Genomic DNA, 22,335 nt, shown 5'->3' on the forward strand with positions numbered 1-22,335 from the left:
TCACATAGCTCCCGAGTGTCATTCTAATGAATGGAATCAATCTCTATCTTCATTGCTTTCACCCAACAATTATCTAAAAAGGCATCTTTATAACATAGGGGTTCCTTATTGCATGATGTAGCCACCAATGCACATGCAAGAAGATTAGCTTGATCCTTGCGAGCTGAGACTTGTATACGGGCAGCCAAAGGAAGAGGTTGTTTGCTGTCCTGAAGAGTGTCTAGCAACCAACGAGGGACTCTTTTAGACTGCTGAATCTCAGCCCTCGTATGCTCCAATTGATCCAAAATAGGGGGCTGCTCTTCAGACAAGGTATCATGATGCTCTTGTCTGTAAATCGGGCTGAATAGACTGCTGTAATGTATTTGTAGATGGTGGAAATAAAGGCTGAGAAGAAGGATCAGCCATGGAACCATTATGGAAAAGTGGTAGTAAGCTGTCAAAGATGTCTGAAGCATCAATAGTAGGCTGTTTTTAACAGTCCAGCAAGGGATGACAAGCATTTTTAGCAAAGATAGCATCTCTACTGACTATACTTGCTTGTAGAGGGTTGATAAAGACAATACTCTTTACTTTCAAGACTATATCCAATAAATACGCAACGAGCAACCTTACCATCCAGCTTATGCCTTTTTTGAGAAGGCACATAAGCATAGACCAATGAGCCGAAAGTCCTCATATGAGAGAGAGAAGGCTTGGAGTCAATCCATGCTTCATAAGGAGTGATGGTGCGTAAAGCTCTTGTGGGACACCTATTCAAAACATAAGCAGCGCATAGAACAACATCGAACCAAAAGGAATTAGGTAAGTTCTTACTCTTCAGCATGCATCTTGTCATTTCCATGAGTGACCTATTCTTCCACTCCGCTACTCCATTTTGTTGTGGAGAGTAAGGAACGGTGCATTGATGATGAATTCCTCAAGATACGAGATACTCTAAAAACCTTTTGGAAATCTATCACCCCCTCTGTCGGTGCAAAGGGTTTGAATGCAAAAGCCGCTTTGGTTACCATAGCAATAAAAGTCTTGAAGCGAGAGAAGACTTCAGCCTTAGATTTCAGCCCACATACCCAAGTAAATCAGGATTTGTCATCTATGAATCTGACAAAATATAAAATCCACCAATGGATTTGGTCCGCATAGGAGCACGAACATCACTGTGAAGGAGATGCAAATAGATGGCGAATGAACATGAGAATCCTTAGGAAAGGAAAATCGATGCATCTTACCGAGTAAACAACCTTCACAAATATGATTTGATCGCAAGTGAATTTTTGGAAGTTCTTTGACTAGATCCTCTGATTGGAGCTTCATCAATAATTGATAGTTTATGTGACCAAGCCTCTGATGCCATAAATGTGTATCATGAAAAGATTCCTTTGTTAATAAAGCACTGTCAATAGGATTTTCAGCAAGTTGCTGATCATAAGTATCAAGATGATAGAAACCTTTAGTGAGGGTGCCTGTCAAGACATTGGAAGAAGAAATCTGATCATCCTATACTACACATCGGGGCCATCAAAAATGACACAAAACCCGAAATTGGCAATGGATGAAATGAAGATAAGATTCTTCTTGATACCTAGCACATAGAGATCATGATGCAATGTCAAAGGAGTGACCAATACAGAGACAACCTACACATGTCCAATGCCTTTAACTGCATAAGAGGTATGGTTAGTACACATAACTATATCCCCCTTCGGTACATCAGAGAGGGATGAAAATAATTTCCGGCAAGAGGTGATGTGCTTAGATGCACCACTGTCGAAATACCGAGTAGAAGCCGCATTAGTAACAAAAAAACAAGTATCATGAATAGAAGGATTATATTGACACTGAATGAAAAATATATAATCCTTAAGCTGAGAATAGTTCGCGGTGTCGTGTGTAAGAGCAAGACTGGACTCCTTGTTCTCTAATGCAATGCACTTACAACATTCAGTGATGTCATGCCCTGTCTTCTTGCAATAATTACACCTCTTAGCTTTGTTGACTAGACCCTTGGAAGGATTGGAAGAGGATGGACCAGCATGCAACAGTGTCTTCGATGTAGAAGGCTGAAGGAAAAAGGATGACTAGCATGAAAGTTTGTTGTTTTTTTAACAACAACTTTGTTTTCTAGCTTGGGTTTGGTTTTTCCACGAAGATGGGTGGAAAAGGCCTGTTCGGTTGCCATGGTAGCATTGTGGTTGAGATGGCTTTGCTCCTCCTGTAACAAAAGAGACACAAATTAGTCGAAGCTGTAGATAACTTGGTTACCCATAGTTACCAACCACAAGGTGGTAGCAAAACCTTGATATGACTCTGGTAGACCATTAAGAGTGATGGAAACAATCTGGTTATCAAAAACTTCTTCATCGATACTTAATAATTGCTCAATAAGATCTTTGATGCTCGTGTAATAGGCATCCATATTACCTCCCCCTTCCATGTGAACATCTTCTAGTTGCTTACGTAGGTAAGCAACGCATGCTTTGTTGCGCACTTGATATAATGATGCAAGCTTATCCCATGCTTCCTTGGATGTCTTACATGATCGGATGTGTGGAATAGTGGCTCTCTCCACGGATAAAGCAATTAGGGCATGCACTTGGGCGTCATGGCCATCCCATCGAATCTAATCTTGAGTGGGAGGGTTTGTCGAAGAAGAAGATGATTCAGTATCATGAGAGCCACCTCGAGATATAGGAGGAGGTGGTGCCAATGTTGGAGAGACCGGCCTTTGCTTGGTGCTGTTGGTATATGCCATAGATTCCTCACGACAAGAACATGTCGCATCATGTAAGCCCACATTGGGTGATTTGTGTCCCTCGAGCTTGTCATCGGCGCCAAGCATGCCCAACAAATCATTACTATTGCTAGCCATGAGTGATGATCAGCAATAAAATAATATTTTCCAAGTGAAAAGAGAGAAAATAGATGCCTGAATAATAATAAATCACTGATAAAAGATATGCTACCCACCTCAATGAAGTCGAATAATATAATGAATAATAATTTCTCTTGCTGTTTTTTCTGCTGAGGAGGGAGAAAAATATGCTGAGAATAATTAATTTCAGAAATAAATATTACCCGATTAAGGCGGTGATCAGCAGTATGCTGAAATCAGAGATTAATGGTTGGAAATGCTCCAATAATGTGGACAGCAGTAGAATATACTGAATATTTGCCCAATAATATGCCAAAATGACCAAATTTGTCTTCAATGTCGGGAAAGAAAAGGGCCAACAGCCAAATAACGTGATTTTGGAGCACGTTGAGGGCCAAGAAGATGAATTGACGCAAAAACCCCAAATTTTGGGTGCCTCGATAGTGCAATTGGGCAAAAGCCCCAAATTTTACCCAAAAAACGAAGAGAATTTAAAGAAATTGGATAAAATTTTTACCAAAATATTGTCGAATTCCATGCTAGAAGGTGAATTGAGCGTCAATGTTGATGAATTTTTAAAAAAGCCCGAATTTTCCGAAAATTTTGTGGGAAATTGAGCTTGAATGAAGAAAAACCCCAAATTTTATCGGGAAATTGAAGAGAAATTTGATCATTTTGCAAAATTTGTACCCGAAAGATGCCGAATGTAGAGCCCAATGATGAATTCTGTCTCAATGTCAATGAAGAATGCCAAATTCTTGAAAAGTCCCAAATTTGGCGGCAGAATTGGAGTCAAAATTCGGTCAAATTGTTGAAAACCCCCAAATTCAATGATGACACTGCCAAATTTCTTCGAATTGATGAAGAATTTGGTAGAATTAATGACAATTCCCAAATTTCTAATGAAGTCTAGACCAGATTCTATGTTTTTTATGAAAATGCTCAAACTTACCCAAATGTGTGCTTGGGTAGGGCAACACACAAGAACAAGGGCTTGTTGATGTCTAAAGTAAGAGAATAGAATAATTTTTCTTTTTAATCAAGAAAATAATTGTGTCGTGTGGACGTGACACATTGGTGATGAGGCGCCTTGTGCAAAGACGGCAATTTCGCGTATCGACTGGACGACGGGAGAGTCGGTCGGTGACACAACAGACTTCAAGCGACTGTTGATGATCAAGGTGGCACAAAGGTGTCAAGTTGCCCACGCCAACACGGATGTTCACCACGCAGTCTGCCACGCGTGGCAATCTGACGCAACCAATGTGGATTCTAATGGCAGGTCGGCAGAAAGGCGGTCTCCGCGTCATGAATCGTGGTGTCCAGGGTGGCGATTAGACTGGCAAAGTGTTGACTGTCAACCAACAAGTGGCGTTTGATCAGTGGCACGTCAGCGGAAGTACATCAGACCACAACCACGAGACGAGGGTGGCACAAGGTGCAATTGCCGAGAAGGCTTGAGCCAACACGGTGGCAATGGCTCATGGGGCAGCCGGCCGAGTTGTGGCGTTCAATGGCAATGGCTGTGAGAATATGATCACAAGCAATGGTGAGGGCGGTGAAGGAACTTCTCTCTAATACCACTATTGGCCCAAGCGTGGAGTGATTGTGCAATTAATTTAATGGAAAATGAATGAGAATGAAAGAATTGGTCAATGCACAACAATACTCGATCACGAATAAGTAATGAATAAATGAGAGAGAGAGAGAGAGAGAGAGAGAGAGAGAGAGAGAGAGAGTACAACGCTCTAGGCGATCCCACTGAACAATGCCACACTTATATGCAAAATGAGGCACAAGATGTCTTTAAATAATAAAAAATAAAACCCTAACAGCTTATCCGCCATAGGAAACCCTAAAATAAACCCTAACCCTAGTGTCACTTAATTACAGTTTAAATATCTAGGGAGCCCGGATCATGGATCAAAGGGCATCAACGCATAGCCCATGAGATGGCCTACAAAGAAGAAACCTTTGTACTGGATGTTCTCTTAATGTTAAACCCTTTGTTTAAGATTGCCAAGATGAAGAAGAAACCCTTGTACTGGATGTTCCCGGCCTAAGGTTCATCTCATTACTAAGTCAATGGGGTGAGACCTGCTTTTATCGTATGATACTTTTCAATCCTTACATTGCCCCTCAGAAATTCATAACTTATCCATCTTATACCCTAATTCTAACTCCTGTAAACACAATGTACAAGATGCTCAGAATGATTCATGAAACTTTTGGTTTACTTGAGACAGGTTCTCTTACCTCTCAATTCCACACCTAACTGAAAAGTTGATTTTCTCTCACCACCCTTTGAGATGCCCATATCATTTGTTGCTATTCCCACAACTCTGTTATCTTTATCATAAAGAACCTGCATATGATAGCACATCACAAATGTTGTCTCAGAATTCGATGCAAAATTCCTCATTGATCCTGACTTTCTTAGGACTGAGAGATTCAGATAAGATGTGAAACAAACAACAGAAACTTCATGCAATGTTCCTTTCCTAATCAAGTTGAGCACTAGACATATTTTGGAAGCCCTTTTTAGTGGTCTTGATCCTTCGCCTTCTCTAGTGGTTGTATTTCCAAAAGTTTTTGAATGATCTCTTGAAGTTCTAATATGGATATTGCATTTCAAAGGGATTTTGATAAGATGAAGCATATACTGTGATAACTTTTATTTCCAACACAATTGGCCAAAAAGAGTACTGCTATTTGAAAAGTAATTACCTCACTTGCAGCAAAACCAGGGTAGATTTCAACACCATAATCTTCAGCTTTTTTGGCAAGCCATCGCACCAGCTCACTCAAACTACAAAGAATCATCAAACATTTCTTTCTCAATATTGAATAAGAGAATTGTTGCCTGTTTTAAACTTATGATATTGGCATTGTGCAACATATCTTTAGAATACTGTATTCTTGAATATTAAACCATTTAGTGACTATGTTACAATTGCATCCAACACCACATACGATTCAGCAAACACAAAGTAAGCAATGGTAGACATAAGATAAAATGACAAATCATGTGCCTACAGGGGATATCAGGATCCTTTCCCATGAATATGGATGAGGAGATGGTGTAAAACTCTAACTTCCACAAGTAAACAAAGTGAAAGGAATTCTCAACAAACAATGTATGTTCAAGCAAATTAGCCAGTGATTGCAATGAATGAAAACACCCCTCTTTTATCTTGATGAAGTGACACACACTTTGAAGCAGCCACCCATTCTTCAGGTCAAAAAGGAATATTTGCATGGTCACCAGGGATGGGGACAGGGGGGGAAGGGGGATGGAGGAAAATAGGGAATGGGAGATGGAGACCTGAAAATTATATGCTTTCTAGACATAATTGAAATACTCCATAAAGAAACTAAACAAAAATGATGCCTTAACTCGAAAACCTTCTAAAAAATGTCACATAAAGTTTAAAACAATACATGAGCCATGAAAGTTGAAACATGAATGAACAGTGAATACTCAAATTGAAGAGTAGAAGAAACAATTCTCAATGCCAAATGGTGACTAAGAAATGCTCTATGACATAAAGACTAAAGTCCAACAGTAAACATTGAGTAATGAGAACTCGGATTGAAGACTACAAGAAACAGTACAAATTTGAAATGTAGTAAAAGTTAAAACTGAGGAATTATAAATGCCATATGACATAAAGACTATTGCCCAATGGTAAATACTAAATAATAAGTGCTTGAACTAAAGACTACAAGAAACTATACAAGTTCAGAAACAGTAAAACTAGTGGATTGAAGACTACAAGAAACAGTACAAATAGTACAAACCCTGTGACACGTGACGTCTCCTATGTCACACCCCCGTCCCTGGATGCGTCCCCTTGTGATGGATCATTGCATGTAAACACACCCTCTCCAAGAGGCATTGGAGACGGGTTTCGCATTTCGGGACAGCATCTCTGCATTCTAGACCCGCATTCCTTGCGTCCCCTGTGACTATGAATATTTGTGCTTTCTTGGTTATGGTAGGACTAGAAATACCCTCCAAATTGTTGAGATAATGTGTCTAGCTCCATATCTGAGCACCTAGTGTGACTGAACTAGAGTTTGGACACTAGCTCCACATCATGGGAACCCATAGTGTGATTATGCCAAAGTCTAGGTGGCAGTTTTGCCATGTGTCACAATGTCCAAGTCAGACCTATTTTGGCCAATTCTTTGATCATTGCCTATTTACAGGTTGCCACATTGCATACTTCAGTTCTCTTCAATATTTTGTGCCTAGGGTCCACAGCCTGGGAGTCCTCTTCATCCCTGCCATTCTTTTGCATACATTCTCCTTTTGTTATTCACCCACTTTCTGCAACTCTGTTTCCATCATGGTAAGAGAGCACAGTGCCTATCCTTGCCATGGAAGTTTCCATGTAGGTGATCACCAGCTATTTGTGGGAGTGTTGCAGACCAGACCAGTATTTCTTGGCAAAAGGCTTCATAGCTGATTGTATTTGCCAGTGCAGCAGGAGGCGGCTGTGATTTGCAGACTTGCATTGTCATAGCAGCATTTTTCATGGATTCTAGCACAATTGATGACCACTCCAGGTGTACAAGTGTTTTACACACAATCCAAGGAAAAGGGCTGCTGTATTTTTGTAGCAGCAGCAAATGACACTATCTTATCTTGCTTATTTTGCAGTTATTTCATCTCCTTCTACCAGCCAGAAAAGCAGCTTGCTCAAGTTAAGCTTGAAGATACTAACCTTACAAAAACAGTGCGGCTATTGTATTCAGGGTGTGGGCCTTTTGTGTGTGTGTGTGTTGGGGGTTGGGGGGCGGGGGGAGGGCGGCCGGCGCAGGCACTGTATGCAGCTATTGTGGTCAGAGAGGCCACCATTACAGAGATCGCTCTCCATACATGGATGACAAATCCAGTTCCTCCTAGCCTCAGAGGGGGTCTTAGTGTTTAAGTGAAGCTCAAGGTGGATAGCTAGCCTTTGATGATGGTAATGATCATGATTTTGGTGGTGATCATGAACATAATCAATTCACGTGGCTCCATCAAATGAATGTGCAGAGCATGTCCCTTTTATTGCCAAACAATCCTGCTTTCTTCTTTAATCCCTTCCATGTCAACGGCCAATGAGGCCATCTAATCCCACATGCACCCATGGCAGACAGTATCAGTAGCAATGCACTCTTCAACAAGCGCACTTCAGAAGAGGTTTACCTTCATCCCTCTACTTTCCCATCTTCACAAGACGAGATGTCCTCTACTTCACAAGTCAAGCCTCCTTCCCTGGTAGTCCATGGATCAGCCTACCCCTCTTGTTTTCTTACCTCTCTTTCACAGCATGTCCTTTCAATCCTCTACCTCGGTGAGCCCCCTTCCTCCCAATTGACCTATTCCACAGGTTTCAGCATCTCCACCTGTCCCTCCTACATCCAGCAAGCTTGTCCACCCAAGCATCTGTTGATCCTTCCAAGATTCTAGCTACACTAATCTTTCCATGCCTACACCTCACCCATGATGCATATACATTGAGGATGATGATGTTAATGATGATGTAGAGCTTAGTTCCTTGCCTGAGGTCACTTGTCTTGGTCACATGTTAAGATGATGACTTCAATTCTTCAAATGATCTTATTAAGGAGTTTCTTTCCTGAGGTCACTTGTCTGGGTCACATGTTAGATGATGACTTCAATTCTGAGGAGTTTCTTAGCCAACTTCATGAGCTTAGTTCCTTGCCTGAGGTCACTTGTCTTGGTCACATGTTAGATGATGACTTCAATTCTTCAAATGATGTAATTGAGGAGTTTATTAGGCACCTTCATGAGGATTCTATCTAGAATTAGGCAATTGTTTAGAGGATTCAGCCCTTGCAGGCCCTTTTTCTTCTAGGGAGCAATTACATGTTCGCATAATGGTTTCCTTTTCACCAAATTCTTTTCACGACCTTGTTAACTTTGTGAGAAGGAAGGACAGCCGGATCGAAGCTCTCAGCTGAGAGTACAGTTGACAATATAGAGTGTGAGAGCACGACACCGAATGCAATAATCTGAAGTGTAAGGTGCAAGTACCAACTACGACCCTTAAACCTTAGCGTTGTAAGAGAATGTTCACACCCGAAGAGTGTGAAACACAATAAGTGTCTAAAACTGTGTAATATAGACACATAAAATAAAAGAAATAAATCTAGGGGAAAAAACCTCTCGTACACAGAGTAAAAAGTACCCCAATGTCCTACTAAAGATCCCCGACAGTCCTCTGTGAGCGTAGGCATGAGTCAAACCCAACAAACCCCCCTCGAGTGAAGAGTGATCAAGATACAAGGGTCATCCACCAAAGGAGATTAAATTTAAAGCATTGAGAAATGCTTTCTGCCACATTACTGGTGGTAGGACAATGGACAAGGCTGATATCACCTGCATGTAGCCTCTCTCTGACAAAGGAATAATGGATCTCAATGTGTTTTGTGCATGCATGAAACACTTGGTTCTGTGCCACTGCAATGGCACTCTGATTGACAATGAACAAAGGAGTAAGCTCCATGACAGATACACCAAAATCAGCTAACAAGCGTCTAAGCCATATGCATTCAACTGTGGTAGTGAAAGCTGCCTTGTATTCAACTTCACATGACAATGTGGCAACAGTGGATTGTTTCTTGCTAAGCCAAGAGATGCAAAAAGAGCCAAAAAAGAAACAATTGCCACTAGTGGAGTAACGAGAATCATAATCACCAACCCAATCAGAATCACTGTAAGCATGTAAGTGCAGTGGTATCCCTTGGCATAAAGCAATCCAAGAGTCCTAGTATGCTACAAGTAATGGAAAACATACTTGACAGCTTGCCAATGTGACATGCGTGGCTGATGCATATATCTTCTCAGGGCTGAAACTACAAACTGTATGTCCGGCATTGTGTTGCATAGGTATGTATGGATATCAAACAAGTCGCTATCATCATACAATGACAGCTTCAGTCCACATTCCATTGGTGTACAAACTGGCTTGCAATCCTGTAAGCTAAACCTCTCAAGAAGTTTACCAATGTATCTCGGCTATGACAGTCCAATGCCTCTAGCATCATGAATGAACTAAATGCCCAAGTAATAGTGCAAAGGCCCCAAATTTGACATCTCAAAAGTTTGCTGCAAATTTTGTTTGAATGTTGAAATCTGATCAACATGTGTCCCTGTAAGCAAAAAATCATCAACATATAGACATATGAAAAGCAAGGATCCCCCCTCTTTACATACGTAAAGTGTAGACTCTGATAAGCTGTTTATGAACCCTTGGCTGAGTAAAAGGCATCAATCTTTGCATATGAAGCTTGAGGAGCTTTTTTCAAACCATATAATGCCTTTTTCAGCTTGTATATCAAGTGTTCAGATCCCTCAACTGCAAAACCAATGGGCCATTGTACATACACTTCTTAAAGTTCCCCATGTAAAAATGCAGTATTTATGTCAAGCTGATGCACAGTCCATCCATAATGGGCAGCCAAAGCAGCCATAGACCTAATGGTAGTCATGCGGGAGGTAGGCGCAAATGTCTCCTTATAGTCAATGCCTTTCTTCTATGCGTAGCCCTTGGCCACAAGCCTGGCCTTATATTTGTCAATGGATCCATCTGCATTCCTTTTCAGCTTATAGACCACTTTGTACCAATGGCTTTCTTCCCAACAGGCAAAGACACTAAATGTTTGATTCTTTATGATGGAATCAAACTCAGCTTGCATTGTTGCCATCCAATGCACACTATGTTGTGCATCCTCAAAACATTCAGGCTCCTCATTATCAAATGTATCTACTGCCATAACAAAATCCATGGTATGTGCACCATCATGCATACGAGCTTGCCTTCTAGTACGACCAAGCAATAGGAGCATCCAAATGACTTATCTTCCATAGTCTACAAATACCATCTAGGCATTTGCCTAGCCTCCTGACTATGTACAAGCTCTTGCTGAATTTCGAATTCAGCACCTTGCTGAATATTCAAATCAGCCATGGGCTGATTTTCTGCATTACCCAATGGAGCAGCTAGCTGCACATTAAGTTCACTTGCTAAAGCTCCAACTGTATCACCAAAAGAAACGGGCAGCAACCCTTCAAATACATCATTGGTAGCCTGATATGTGTCAAAACCAACAAGGATAATTTTGATTTTTCATCGAAAACCACATCCCTACTGACAAATACATTTTTAGAGACAAGATCATATAATCTATATCCTTTGCTCTCACTGTTGTACCCCACAAAAATGCATTTAATAGCCTTCATATCCAACTTCTTCCTGAGTACCTTGGAAATGTGTGTGTATGCAAGACAACCAAAAGTATGAAAATGCCCAACAGAAGGTTTCCTGCTGTTCCAAGCCTCAAAAGGCATGACATTTCTTAATGCCTTGGTGGGGCACCTGTTCAAGACATGGCAAGCACACATAACTGCTTCCATCTAACACCTGTGTGGCAAGCTCTTTGCTTTGAGCGTATCTGGCTATCTCTATGAGTGACCAATTCTTCCTCTTTGCAACCCCATTCTGCTGTGGAGTATAGGCAGTAGTGTACAGATAAACTATGCCCTTCTACTTCAAAAAAGAATTCAGTATAGAGGACATGTATTCCTCCCCTCGGTCCAAACGGAGAGTCTTTACCCTACAGCCAAATTGATTTTCAGCAAGTGCTACAAAAGCCAAAAATGCATCATATACTTCTAACTTTTTCACCAAAGAGTAGACCCAACAGAAACAAGTAAAGTCATCAATGAAAGTGACAAAATAGCAACCTCGCAATTGCTCTAAAAGTCATATCGCGGGGAAACGAAAAATGGCACGTTTTTCCCAAAATACATCCCTTGTATATGTGCTCACGAGGTCTCTCCGAGAGAGGTAAACCATCAAGCATCTATGTACATTGCATAGGCATCAAGATACCATAGTTTACATACCCCATGCGAGCACATCATAACTCTGCCTATGACATAGCAGGAGTAAGATTGGACGCTAGATAGACCAGCTGATCAACTGAAAAAGCATCCAACTCATATAACCCATGACATAAAGTGCCAGTCAAAACCAAAGTCAAGTGTTCCTTATCTCTCACCATGCATCTGTTATCGTCAAAGGTGACCTACAAACCACACCTGGCCAAAGAAGAAATAGATAACAAATTCTTCTTTATGCCTAGCACAAACAAGGCATCCTGCAAGCAGAGAATAGAGCCATCAATGGGCAATCAACACAATCTCCCCAATACCTCTAACAAGATATAATGTATTGTTGACACATTGTACAAACTTGCCAACCAGGGCTGCAATAATAGAAGCAAAAAAATCTCTGCAAAATGTGATGTGCCTGGAAGCACCACTATCAAAAAACCATGTGCTTGCATCCTCCATAGAGCTAAATGCTCTATCAGTCCAAGAAAAGTCATAACTGCATTTGTAAAAACAATAGTCCCTATCTGCAACAAAGGATGCAGACTCAGCAATAGAAGGTGTATCAAAAACAAATATCCCTAACTCCTCCTTTTTCTCCTTGGCTACATGCTTTCTACATTCAATAATGTAGTAACCTGGCTTTTTGCAATAGTGGCACTTTCCATTCTTGGGTTGCGTACCCCCTGTTTTTTGCTGCCCTGTGAAGTGCCTGAAGTCCCAGAGCTTTATGGAGCATTTTTAGCTTAGTTGCCCTTGCCCTTCTACCTTGCCATAAAAGCCTGCTCAAAGGCTATAACATCCACATCACTATTCTTTCGTATCTACTCTTCCTCTAAGAGCAAACTGACTAACTGAAGGAAAGTAAGTGGCTGTGGGAAAATCCTCATGGTGAGGTTCAAGGCTGTATGAAATGCCAAGTACGAGGGCGGCAATGAATTCAAGATAGTAGATATCAATTGCGCATCTAAGTAATACTCATCTACATTCATAAGCTGCTCACGCAAGTCCTAAATTTTAATTAGATGATCCTGCATAGAATCACCCTCATCCATCTTCACTATCTCAAGTTCTTTCTTCAAGAAAGAGATGTGTGTCTCATTCTTTCCAGCAAACATCTGCTCTAAGGTCAGCCATGCTTCTCGTGAAAAAGCTACAAACCGAATGTGAGGGATGATAGACCGTTGAATTGCCAATGCAATCAGCGACAAAGCCTGTGCATCCCGTGTATCCCATACCTTTTGTCCTGCTGATCTCTGGAGAAGTGGTTGAGCTGGAGCAGGCTGAATAGGCCGAGTTGCCTGTTGTCCACGTCCTCCTTAACTAGAAGTAGCAGGAGCCACAACTCCAGGACTAACTTCTTCACCGTTGGCATAATCCCAAAGATTCTTCACAATCAGCGCATTCTTCATCATGAAGGATCAGAGAGAATAGTTGTTGCCATCTAGCCTATCCTCCTTGGATACATAAGTAAATACATCACCTCCCAGATTGGCCATGATAAATGTTGCTGATCAGAGATTAAAAGAGCACTATCTCAAGCTAGACCAACCTGGAAATCTCAAAATTTCCAAAAATTATAGCAAGTACTTTGCTGTAATTAGCAAATTTAATCACACTCTGTCAAAACTATCTTAAATAAGCGCTGACCACCAAGGTACAATAAGTGCTCAACAACACTGAAAACGCAAAAGCCCCAAAACTTATTGTCCCAAAGTGCACGAAATCAGTCTATTTCAGACTATCACATATGTACATTTTTCAATCGCTGAGCTGACTGCAAAAGCCCCAAATGTCTGGCCCAAAATGCACAAAATCTATGCTATAATTGTGTCCCAAACACGTGCTGAAATTGATATTGCCTGATTAATTAAATTTTTCTTTTTACCCTAATTCTCAAAGTTGACTTGGACAGTCGGGGCAGCTGTTGGCTGACTTGGCAAGCTGGCTAGTGACGCAAAGATGACTAGAGCAGGTGAGCGGACTGGAGTAGACGGGCGGCCTGGAGCAGACATGTGGCCTGGAGCAGGCAAACGGGCGGCACTGTGGCAAACATGTGGCCTAGAGAAGATGGGCGGCACTATGGCAGCGCACTAAGCGGGTGTGAGGCAGGCGGCAGGTCAAACCAGCTACACAGGAGCTGGCAACTCCCGAGGCGCAGCTAGGGCAGTTAACGAGCAGCGGCGGCTATCTCTGGTGGCATCGACAATGCAAGCAGTTGGGACAAGATGCATCAACATTGACATTGAAGGCGGCGGCACAGAGCTGGAGCGCAAGGAGTTGTGGCAGTGCTGGAGGCGGACCTGCCTGGTGGAGGCACAAACGACCAAATGCTGGTGGTGTACAACTGGAGCAGGCTGCTCAGCTGGTGGGCTCTGTAGTTGTCGCAAGCGGATAGGGCAGATGAGGCACTACAACTAGCGGCCTGTTGGTGGCTCTGCTGGTGGGGATGGAGCTGCTGACAATGCTAGAGGAACTGGAGACGATGGGGCCAAGAGGTCAACTGAGCTGAGGCTCAACTCTGATACCAAATGTGAGAAGGAAGGACGGAGAGAGCATGACACCCAATGCAATAATCTAAAGTGTAAGGTGCAAGTACAAAGTACAACCCTTAAACCTTAGGGTTGTAAGAGGGTGTTCACACCCAAAGAGTGTGAAACACGATATAAGTGCCTAAAACAGTTTAATATAGGCACATAAAATTTAAAAAATAAATCTCGGGGAAAAAACCTCTTATATGGAGAGTAAAAAGTGTCCCAATGTCCTACTGAAGATCATCGATACTCCTCTGTGAGAGTAGGTGTGAGTCGAACCCAACAAACTTCTCTTGCCTTATGGAGGGCATTTCAATCTCACAATAAAGCATTCAAACTTTATAAGGGGCCAACTACATCATCATGCAAGTCCCAAAGGGAGCCACCTACTTCCAGGATCTTGAGAGGGCCAACCTAGTTTCAAATGAGGCTCACACACTTCTGGATGACATTTTCTTGTTCATTTTTCAAGTTCCAAATTTTGCGATGGCAAGTTTCCAACCATCTTGGAGGATTCTTCCTATTGTTAGAATTTGCATATCATGTTAGCATTAGCCCTTTTATTGGCTTGTATATAGGTGTGCGTACGTGTGACCACTTTATGGGTGGCATAGCGGCTCCTTAGTGGGCCGACCTTGGTCTTCTAAGGTGGCATCCCAATCTCTCACACTATATGCATTTGTGCCTCTCTTCACATTCATTCACCACATTGCTGAAAGGGGGGGGGGGGGGGGGAGAGAGAGAGAGAGAGAGAGAGAGAGCTGGGAGCGATGAAGGAGGTCCACTTTTCAAGCCTTTTGCTTCCAATGCTTTGTATCTCCGGTTTATGATATGGATTCCGTTCCCCATCATTGAGATATCATGTCTATTTTCTTCACTCTTCATGACTTCTTTGTTCTTGTCTCACATGCTTACTGCTTCTGATTCCATTCATTGCTTCTCACATGACCAATTCTATGAAATCTGATCATGACTGTAGGAAAAAAGTAATAAATGTATTTAAAAACAGGCCCACAGGGCTGTACTGTCCATGAAAGTGACCTGCTGCCCATGGAAAGGTTCAGTCAACTATCCACTCAGCAAAGGAAAGTCCTCCCCATGTGTCCATGAGAGGAAGAAAATAAGTGTCCCCTGATGTAGGAGAGGACCAAGAAGGCTAAACAACCTGCTGAGTAGGGCAAAGACTGCCATGGACAAGGCAAAGAAATCCTAATCTCCACCTGATGTGCTTGTGATGAAGGCAATTGTCAAAAGAGAAATACTAATGAATAAAGAGCATCAAAGCTCCAAAAGTCCTCATCTAACTGGAAAATTTTTTAAGCCTCACAAGCAGGAGATAAACATAGAGAAAGACACATAAAGGTCATACCAAAGGCATCCAATCAGGAAAGATGATCCAAGGCGGCTGATCCAACCAAAAGACAACAGCAAGGAGCTATCAAAGGCACTTAAATGGATCCTTCCAACGATGAGCATCAAGGATCGAAAGGCATGGGATAGACATGCCAGCAACAAGTAGGGGAGCCTCAAAGAAGAGGAAAAGTAATCGCCTATCATGAGGATGTGAAATTTTATTGCTTTGCTTAGCATTTGATTAAAAGTTAAGAAAATGTGTTCATGTGACTTGCACATGTGAGGTGCAAGTTAATTATTTCACAAATGTGGGACCCAGCACCCCAAAATATCAATTGATGCTAAAGGCAAAATTTGTAATAAGTTATGTCTGATAGGTACTTGGAGGTACCTCATGTCAAATTTGGGCCTAGACCAACTTTTTGGCTACCAATGTTAGTGGTAACATTAGACTCTAGCCATTAATTGATTAATTAACCTAGACATGCAAGTGGGAAAAACGTTTTGCGGGCTAGTGAAAGTCTATTCCAGACATTGTCAAGGTAAAAGAGGTTGTTAGAGAGCAAGGAGATACTGCTAATGTGATTTGCAACCACCAGGAACTATTCCTACAATAAGTGACAGCAGCTTGGAGCTCTCCAAGAGCAGGTGACAACAGCCCAAGGTCATTCTAGTGCAAGTGAAAGCGTACAGGAGAGGCAGCAGTCTTTTTGGTGATCCTAAGCTATAGATGATAGCTTCTATGGTTGTTTGAGCAGGGCAGCAACAGTTTTTCAGCATTTCTTACAATGAAACTCTGAAATTTCTCTCTCTACAGCATTCTCACTCATCTCCCACTCCTCTCTCAAGTTATTTCAACAAAATCCATCCATTTGAGTCATCAGAGATGGAGATATTGGAAAATCTTTGTTGTAAGCCGTAATTTACAACAGAAATTAGGGTTTGATAGTCCCCCTCAAAATTGAGGGCCTAGGACTTGAATTCCAATAGCTGAAATTAAGGAATTTCAGGGAGATTCAAAAGGCCAACCAATATCGGATTTGGGGCTGAATCTGTCTTTCACGAAGCAAGATGAAGGCTAATCCTTGAGCAAACCAAGAGGTAAATACGTTTGGAGGCTTGTTGGTGAGTTTGACAGCAAATGGCAATGGGCACTTGGATTAGCAAAGGAGGTCAAAGAATCTCAATTGTACTCCATTCATTTGCAATATAAGTTAAAGAAATACTGCAAGGGGCATCAGTTTTGGGGCCAACATGCTATCCATTGTTACCACCCTCTCTGAGGAGAAAGGCTGATTTCAATGTTCCATTGCCAAGATACCATCAATTCCCTCGAATTGATAGACCCAAGGCACCTGATTGAAGGTCAAAAGCCTTGCTCTAGTGCTGAAACTGTATTCAGCTAAGCATTATAGCAATATGTCTTCAAATAATGAGATGGGATCAAGCAGGGATAATGCCTCTCAATCTAGAAATATGGAGAAAGGCAACTGATGAAGGAGCAACCACCACTCCTTAGTTCTTTTGTAACGTGCCCACCTATCAGCTGTCTAGACACGTTTTCTTAGCAGTCCTTCGGAAGACGAGTCTAAGCAACGCTGCCCGGCACTCCCATGGAATGTCACGAGGTTTGTCGCCAAGGGTTTCTCAAGTCTGCCTCGCAACGGAAAGTTCACGGCCGAACCCACTAGGATCAACTTGAAACTTGGGTCCCTATTGGTCAAGGTCTCCTGACAGCATTCTAGCGTTGGGTCCTGGACATCCTACTTTATGCAAAGATACCCAAGCTAAAGCAGACCCATGCCGCACTTGGTTCAAAGATAATGGGAAACGAGCACCGCTCAACCTCCCTACCCGTAGGGCATAGTCTTGGTACTTGCGCTTTGCAAACTCCATCTTTCGAATATATGAGATGAAACCTATCCTTTCGATAACCTATTCTCGTGCGGCATAGTACAGATCTAATGCATCTCATGCGGGAATCAAAGCAAGCGTCCATTATTTTGGAAATACGTTACTTACGACCGGTACCACAATTGGATTGGCAGTGATGCCCTCGCCTGAGGCTTTGTTGCAGATTATGGGATTTTCTCCCACACTCAATATCCTTTGTTCTGGGGGCATTCCTAATCTTCCTCGTTCCTAGGTGCAACCTCCGCAGGGTTTTTAGCAGTCTCTTGCCTGAGAGGGAGAAAAACAATTGGGGGGAAGTTGGCTTGCGGAGGGGAAGAGAAGGAGAATCTTCTTTAGAAGGTTCTCACCCTCTCTCTCTTTCTCACCCTCTCTCTCTCTTTCCCCCTCCCTGTCTTCCTTCAGCGTGCCGTGGCCTCCTCTACATTGCACGGGGGAGCCGGGGGGGGGGGGGGGGGGGGGGGGGGGGGGGGGGGCAGGGGGGGGCAGGGGTGGGGTTTTGGGGGTTGACCACATGGCTTCCCCCTTCCAATCATCGTCATCTTCTTTGTTGGCTTCGTCGTTATCTCCGTTGTGATCATCACTTCCTTCCTCCTCGTCAATGTCGCCTGCTTTCTCCCTGTCATCGCCATCTCCTCCATGTCGTCCTCTCCCTTTCCCCCCACTTGTCGGCGACGATTGGGTTGGGGAGGGGGGGGGAGGTGGGGGGGTTTCCCATACAAAGGGGCGGGACAAGATATTACATCCTCTCCCCCTTAGAGAACTCGAGATGTCTTCATCTCAGAAGAACTAGGGATTTCGTTTTGGAACCTGTGGGGTAGGACCCATCACACTCTTGTTGCTCACTCTTTTTTTTCTTTTTGCAAATAAAATGTGGCAGATTATATTACTCAAAAAAACTGATTACAATGGAGTGCTCATGTTGACCGAACAGGCATCTGTTCGGTCTGGAGACTGCTAATGAGGAGGAAAAACTATAGGGCATGCAAGTACGCTTTGCCGCAGGTTTGGATGGTGAACTCCAATCCCCCATGGTGGCCCTCGGCCGAACCAAAGGGGTGATAGATGCTCCAGGTGGTACTATCAATGCGTCTATCAGCCATGCTGAGAGTCATGACTCTGTACACTGGTAGAAACGGGCCGCCTGTGCTAGGAGCCACTCAATCACATCCCTTGAAGCTCTCCACTGTGGGGGGGCTCGAAAGATCATGCTCAAGTGTGGTACCTCAGCTCCAGCCCACCAATTAATGTCCATCATGCAACCACGCCACTGTTGTGCAAACAATGCTAGTCCTTCTCCCATCCACTGGGAGATCTGGTCCACCACCTGACTCTTCAACTCCTCAATCACTCATCGTCCAATCCCCTAAGTGAGAGGAATGAAGGAAAAAGGCGTAGTTCGGTCCATCCGATGGTGCTAGTAGATGGACCTTGCCCCTCCTTGACTTACAAACCACGAAGATCCCCACCTCTAGAGGTAGTGGGAACTCTCCGTGCTCCGCAACTCTCAAATAGAACCATGGGCCACTGCGGAAGAACTCCTGTGGCAATAACTATGCCTGTCTCAGGAAAGTGTGATGGGCAGCAAAGGCAAATGAGCTGGTGGCTATGTGGGAGAGGGAACATTGCTGGTGCGAGGAGGATATGGGCGTGTGTGACTCATCGCCACCTATGGGAGGAGGGGGGGTGGGTCTAGGGGGGATCTCCTAAAACGGGTGCGGATCAAGGGGAGTGCTCGACGGGGTGGGGGGGAAGAGGATCGAGGAATGGTGGGATGGTCGGAGGTACTTGGCAAGTGTGGGGGGAGGGCTGGTGGCCCTAGAGGGGGGGACTGTGGGCCAGGGTTAGTGAGGGGATTCTGGGAGGTGGGGGGTGGGTGTGGGGGCTATGGGATCTCAAGTGGGGTAGTCTGTGGTGCGGGTAGTGGCTATGGGGGACTACGGTCCTACCTAGGGAGGAGGGGCTGTGGAGTGCGCTGTCGAGGGGGCGTTGCTCGCTCTTCTGCTCCCTGATGTCGGGGCTGTCTAAGAAGCTGGTTGTGGCTCCCCTTGTTGTCGCCCTCTCTGTCGTCTTTAGACCCGTGTGAAGCCATCAACGTCCACCTGCGGGCCTGTCAGCGGAGCCGCCTTGGCTCCGAAGCACGTACAATCTGCTACCTGATGCCCAAAGTCATAGCAACACAGGCATTGCCCTAGTTGCCCAGTCACAATGACCTGCTACCTAAAGAAGTGACCTCCTACCTCAATCTCCAAGAACTTTGGGATACCCTTTGTCTTTCACGGCCACTCGTACCTTTGGGACTCCTGCAGCTGTCACTACATCCGCGAAGGAGGCAGGGAGAACTGTGCCGAAGAGTTGTCCAAAGTCCTCTACTAACTAGCGGTACTCTACTGCCAGTCCGGGGAAAAGTAAAGTGACTGGGTGTCTGAGAAATCTGTTGTGAAGCATAAATGACTCCACAGTGAAGCCGCTATACCAGGGAACCATGTAGATGACCCCCTTCGTGGAGGCATAGGGCGAGCTCTCCACTAACTCACGAGCTGCATCCGCAGAGGTGAGTTGAACCATGAAGATCCCTCGGCCCATGAGCACTACCTCCACAATCTGTGTTGTGCCTATACGCAGCGTGGAGTGGAGCCAATCCCACAACTGGGGCCTCGATGGGGAATGTCCAATGACCTGACCAAAGATTGCTATTTCTTTCAACTCCAACTCTGTTGCACGAACGGCTAAGAGTTGTTCCTCAAAGAGAATGATGCGCAAGGTGTTTGACTAGGGGGCACTCGCAGAATGTGTCGGCATCTGACCAGAGGTTTCCATTGCGCTTCCTGCTGGGAACCTACCTATCACGTTATTGTGCTACTGGGAGGAGGGAGCAACTAGAGGTGGGGTAGGGGGGGGGGAACAAGGAAAATTTGTTATCGTTCTCAAAGAGGGGGTGTTATCTCAAGGCGGACGAGGCGGAAGAACACACACGGGGAGGGGCAGGGGAAATTTGTTCTCGTTTTCAAAGAGGTGGTGTTATCTCAAGGCAGACGAGACGGGAGAACGCACGCAAGGGGGGGGGGGAGGGGGAAACGGGTGAAGGATTGGCCCGAGAGAGACGGGGGGGGGGGGAGGTGACAGAGAGCAGCGAGCGGGGGGAAAGGCGAAGTGTAGGTAGCCCAGGATGGGCAGGCGGGTGGGGGGGGAGGGAGAGCCAGATAGGGCCGGAGGGCTGCAAGGCGGGGGTGACAGGCCGTAGGCGAGGGCGACAGGCGGGGGCGACGGGCCTCTGGCGACAAGCCACAGGCGACAGGCGGGGCCACAAGCGACGGGCAAAGACAGACAGGGCGAGTGTGAGGGATTAGTCGGGGGCGGGATAGCAGGCGCACACAACGGGCAGGGAGTCTTCTTCCAAAGTAACCAGGATCCTCATTGCTCACTCATAAGCATATGGTCTTTTAAAACAAGCACTTATTGTATTAGATATATCCAAGTCTGGATTACAAGAGAAAAGTTTATCATATTTACATCTCATAAATATCTTCTAGGTTTTTCCTAAGTATCTGGTATATTCTGAATCACTGGAGCTTGTACAATTTCATTCCTTGTAAGTTCAAGTTCTCTTTGAAACCTATTGGGACAATTGACGTGGATATGTCCAATGTTGTGGCACTCGAAGCATCGGTGTTTAGAGTGCTTTGGACATTCCCTTTTGAAATGACCTAACTCCCTACAATAAAAACAGCGCGGAGCTTTATCACTTGTGGTCACAAGATTCATGGTTGTCCTTGGCAGGATTTTCTTCTTTAGACCAAATTGCCCTAGGATCCTTTTAGCGGATTGCCCTAGGACCAAATAGACTGAGTTTAGAGTGGTCCTTTATCTTGGAAACTATGTTCCCAGATTGTCCTCTTCCGAGCTCCATGGACAATTGGCTTTGCTTGTAATACTAAAGAATACTTCCAAGCTTCATCATTCTGGTAAGACCCAATTTATATTAGTTGTGAAGAAACAACTTAAGAGAAATTTATTGTGAGTTATAACTCTCATTCCTTGCTAAAGTATCTTTGATTACTTGTAAGTTCTAAGCTCAAAATTGATGCAACTCATATTTACTCGGGTTAATTGTAGTAAAGTTTATTACAATACAAGTTATATTTCATGTCAATTATATTTCCAGGATTTCTAGTCATCCTGAAGAGGTGTAGTGGGTTCTAAGTCTTTGTCTTCATCTAATTCCTCTATATATCCGAAGACTGCACTTGTGTAGCTTCGTTTCCTTGGAGGCTCCATATCTTCTGGATTTAAGTCAGGGCAGTCTACTTGGACGTGCCCTAGCTCATTGCAGTGAAAACATCAGCGGTTGGGCATCTCCTACGGATGTGCCCTATCTCTCCGCACATGTGGCATCTCTTGTCCTGATCTCAGGAATCATCTTTACTACAATTGCCCAATTTAAGTTCTTGGATGATTGGATTCACTTGAAGTAATGCATCTTGCAAATCTGTTGGACGCATTGCTTCAAGACGGTGATTCAGAGGAGTGTTCAAGCCATGGCAAAACTTGGATACTTGCTACATAATATCCATAGGCGGTGCGTATTTTAGTAGGGTTACAAACTTTGAGTAGTAGGCTTCCAAGGTTAATTCTAGTTACTTGACCTTGAAGAATTCATTCATCCTCAAAGTCTGGTAGATTGGCAGAAGGTATCGTACGCGATGCCTCCATTGCGACGTCTATCCCTTCTCCATCAAACTCGGGTGCCCTAG

General features: G+C 43.9%; 1 protein-coding gene and 1 long non-coding RNA gene across 4 annotated transcripts in view; both read right to left on the minus strand.

Moving 5' to 3' along the window:
• ETFQO (electron-transfer flavoprotein:ubiquinone oxidoreductase) overlaps positions 1-22,335 on the minus strand; it is a 55,984-nt gene that overhangs the window by 22,834 nt on the left and 10,815 nt on the right. For all 3 annotated transcript variants that reach the window (XM_087667196.1, XM_087667195.1, XM_087667197.1), the window contains exons 4-5: positions 5,600-5,681; positions 5,129-5,237 (exon numbers count right to left, since the gene is read on the minus strand). In XM_087667196.1, coding sequence (XP_087523322.1) covers positions 5,129-5,237; positions 5,600-5,681 — 191 coding nt within the window. The remainder of the gene's footprint in view (positions 1-5,128; positions 5,238-5,599; positions 5,682-22,335) is intronic.
• Positions 881-4,714, minus strand: LOC148014127 (uncharacterized). Its single transcript, XR_015688720.1, has 3 exons — positions 2,422-4,714; positions 1,583-2,212; positions 881-1,463 (listed from the first exon to the last, which is right to left on the minus strand). It is a non-coding gene; the product is annotated as an uncharacterized LOC148014127 (long non-coding RNA).

Source organism: Lygodium microphyllum, chromosome 25 (assembly GCF_053477565.2).
Source record: "Lygodium microphyllum isolate KBCC chromosome 25, Lygodium_microphyllum_v1.1.10, whole genome shotgun sequence".
Lineage (NCBI taxonomy): Eukaryota > Viridiplantae > Streptophyta > Polypodiopsida > Schizaeales > Lygodiaceae > Lygodium > Lygodium microphyllum.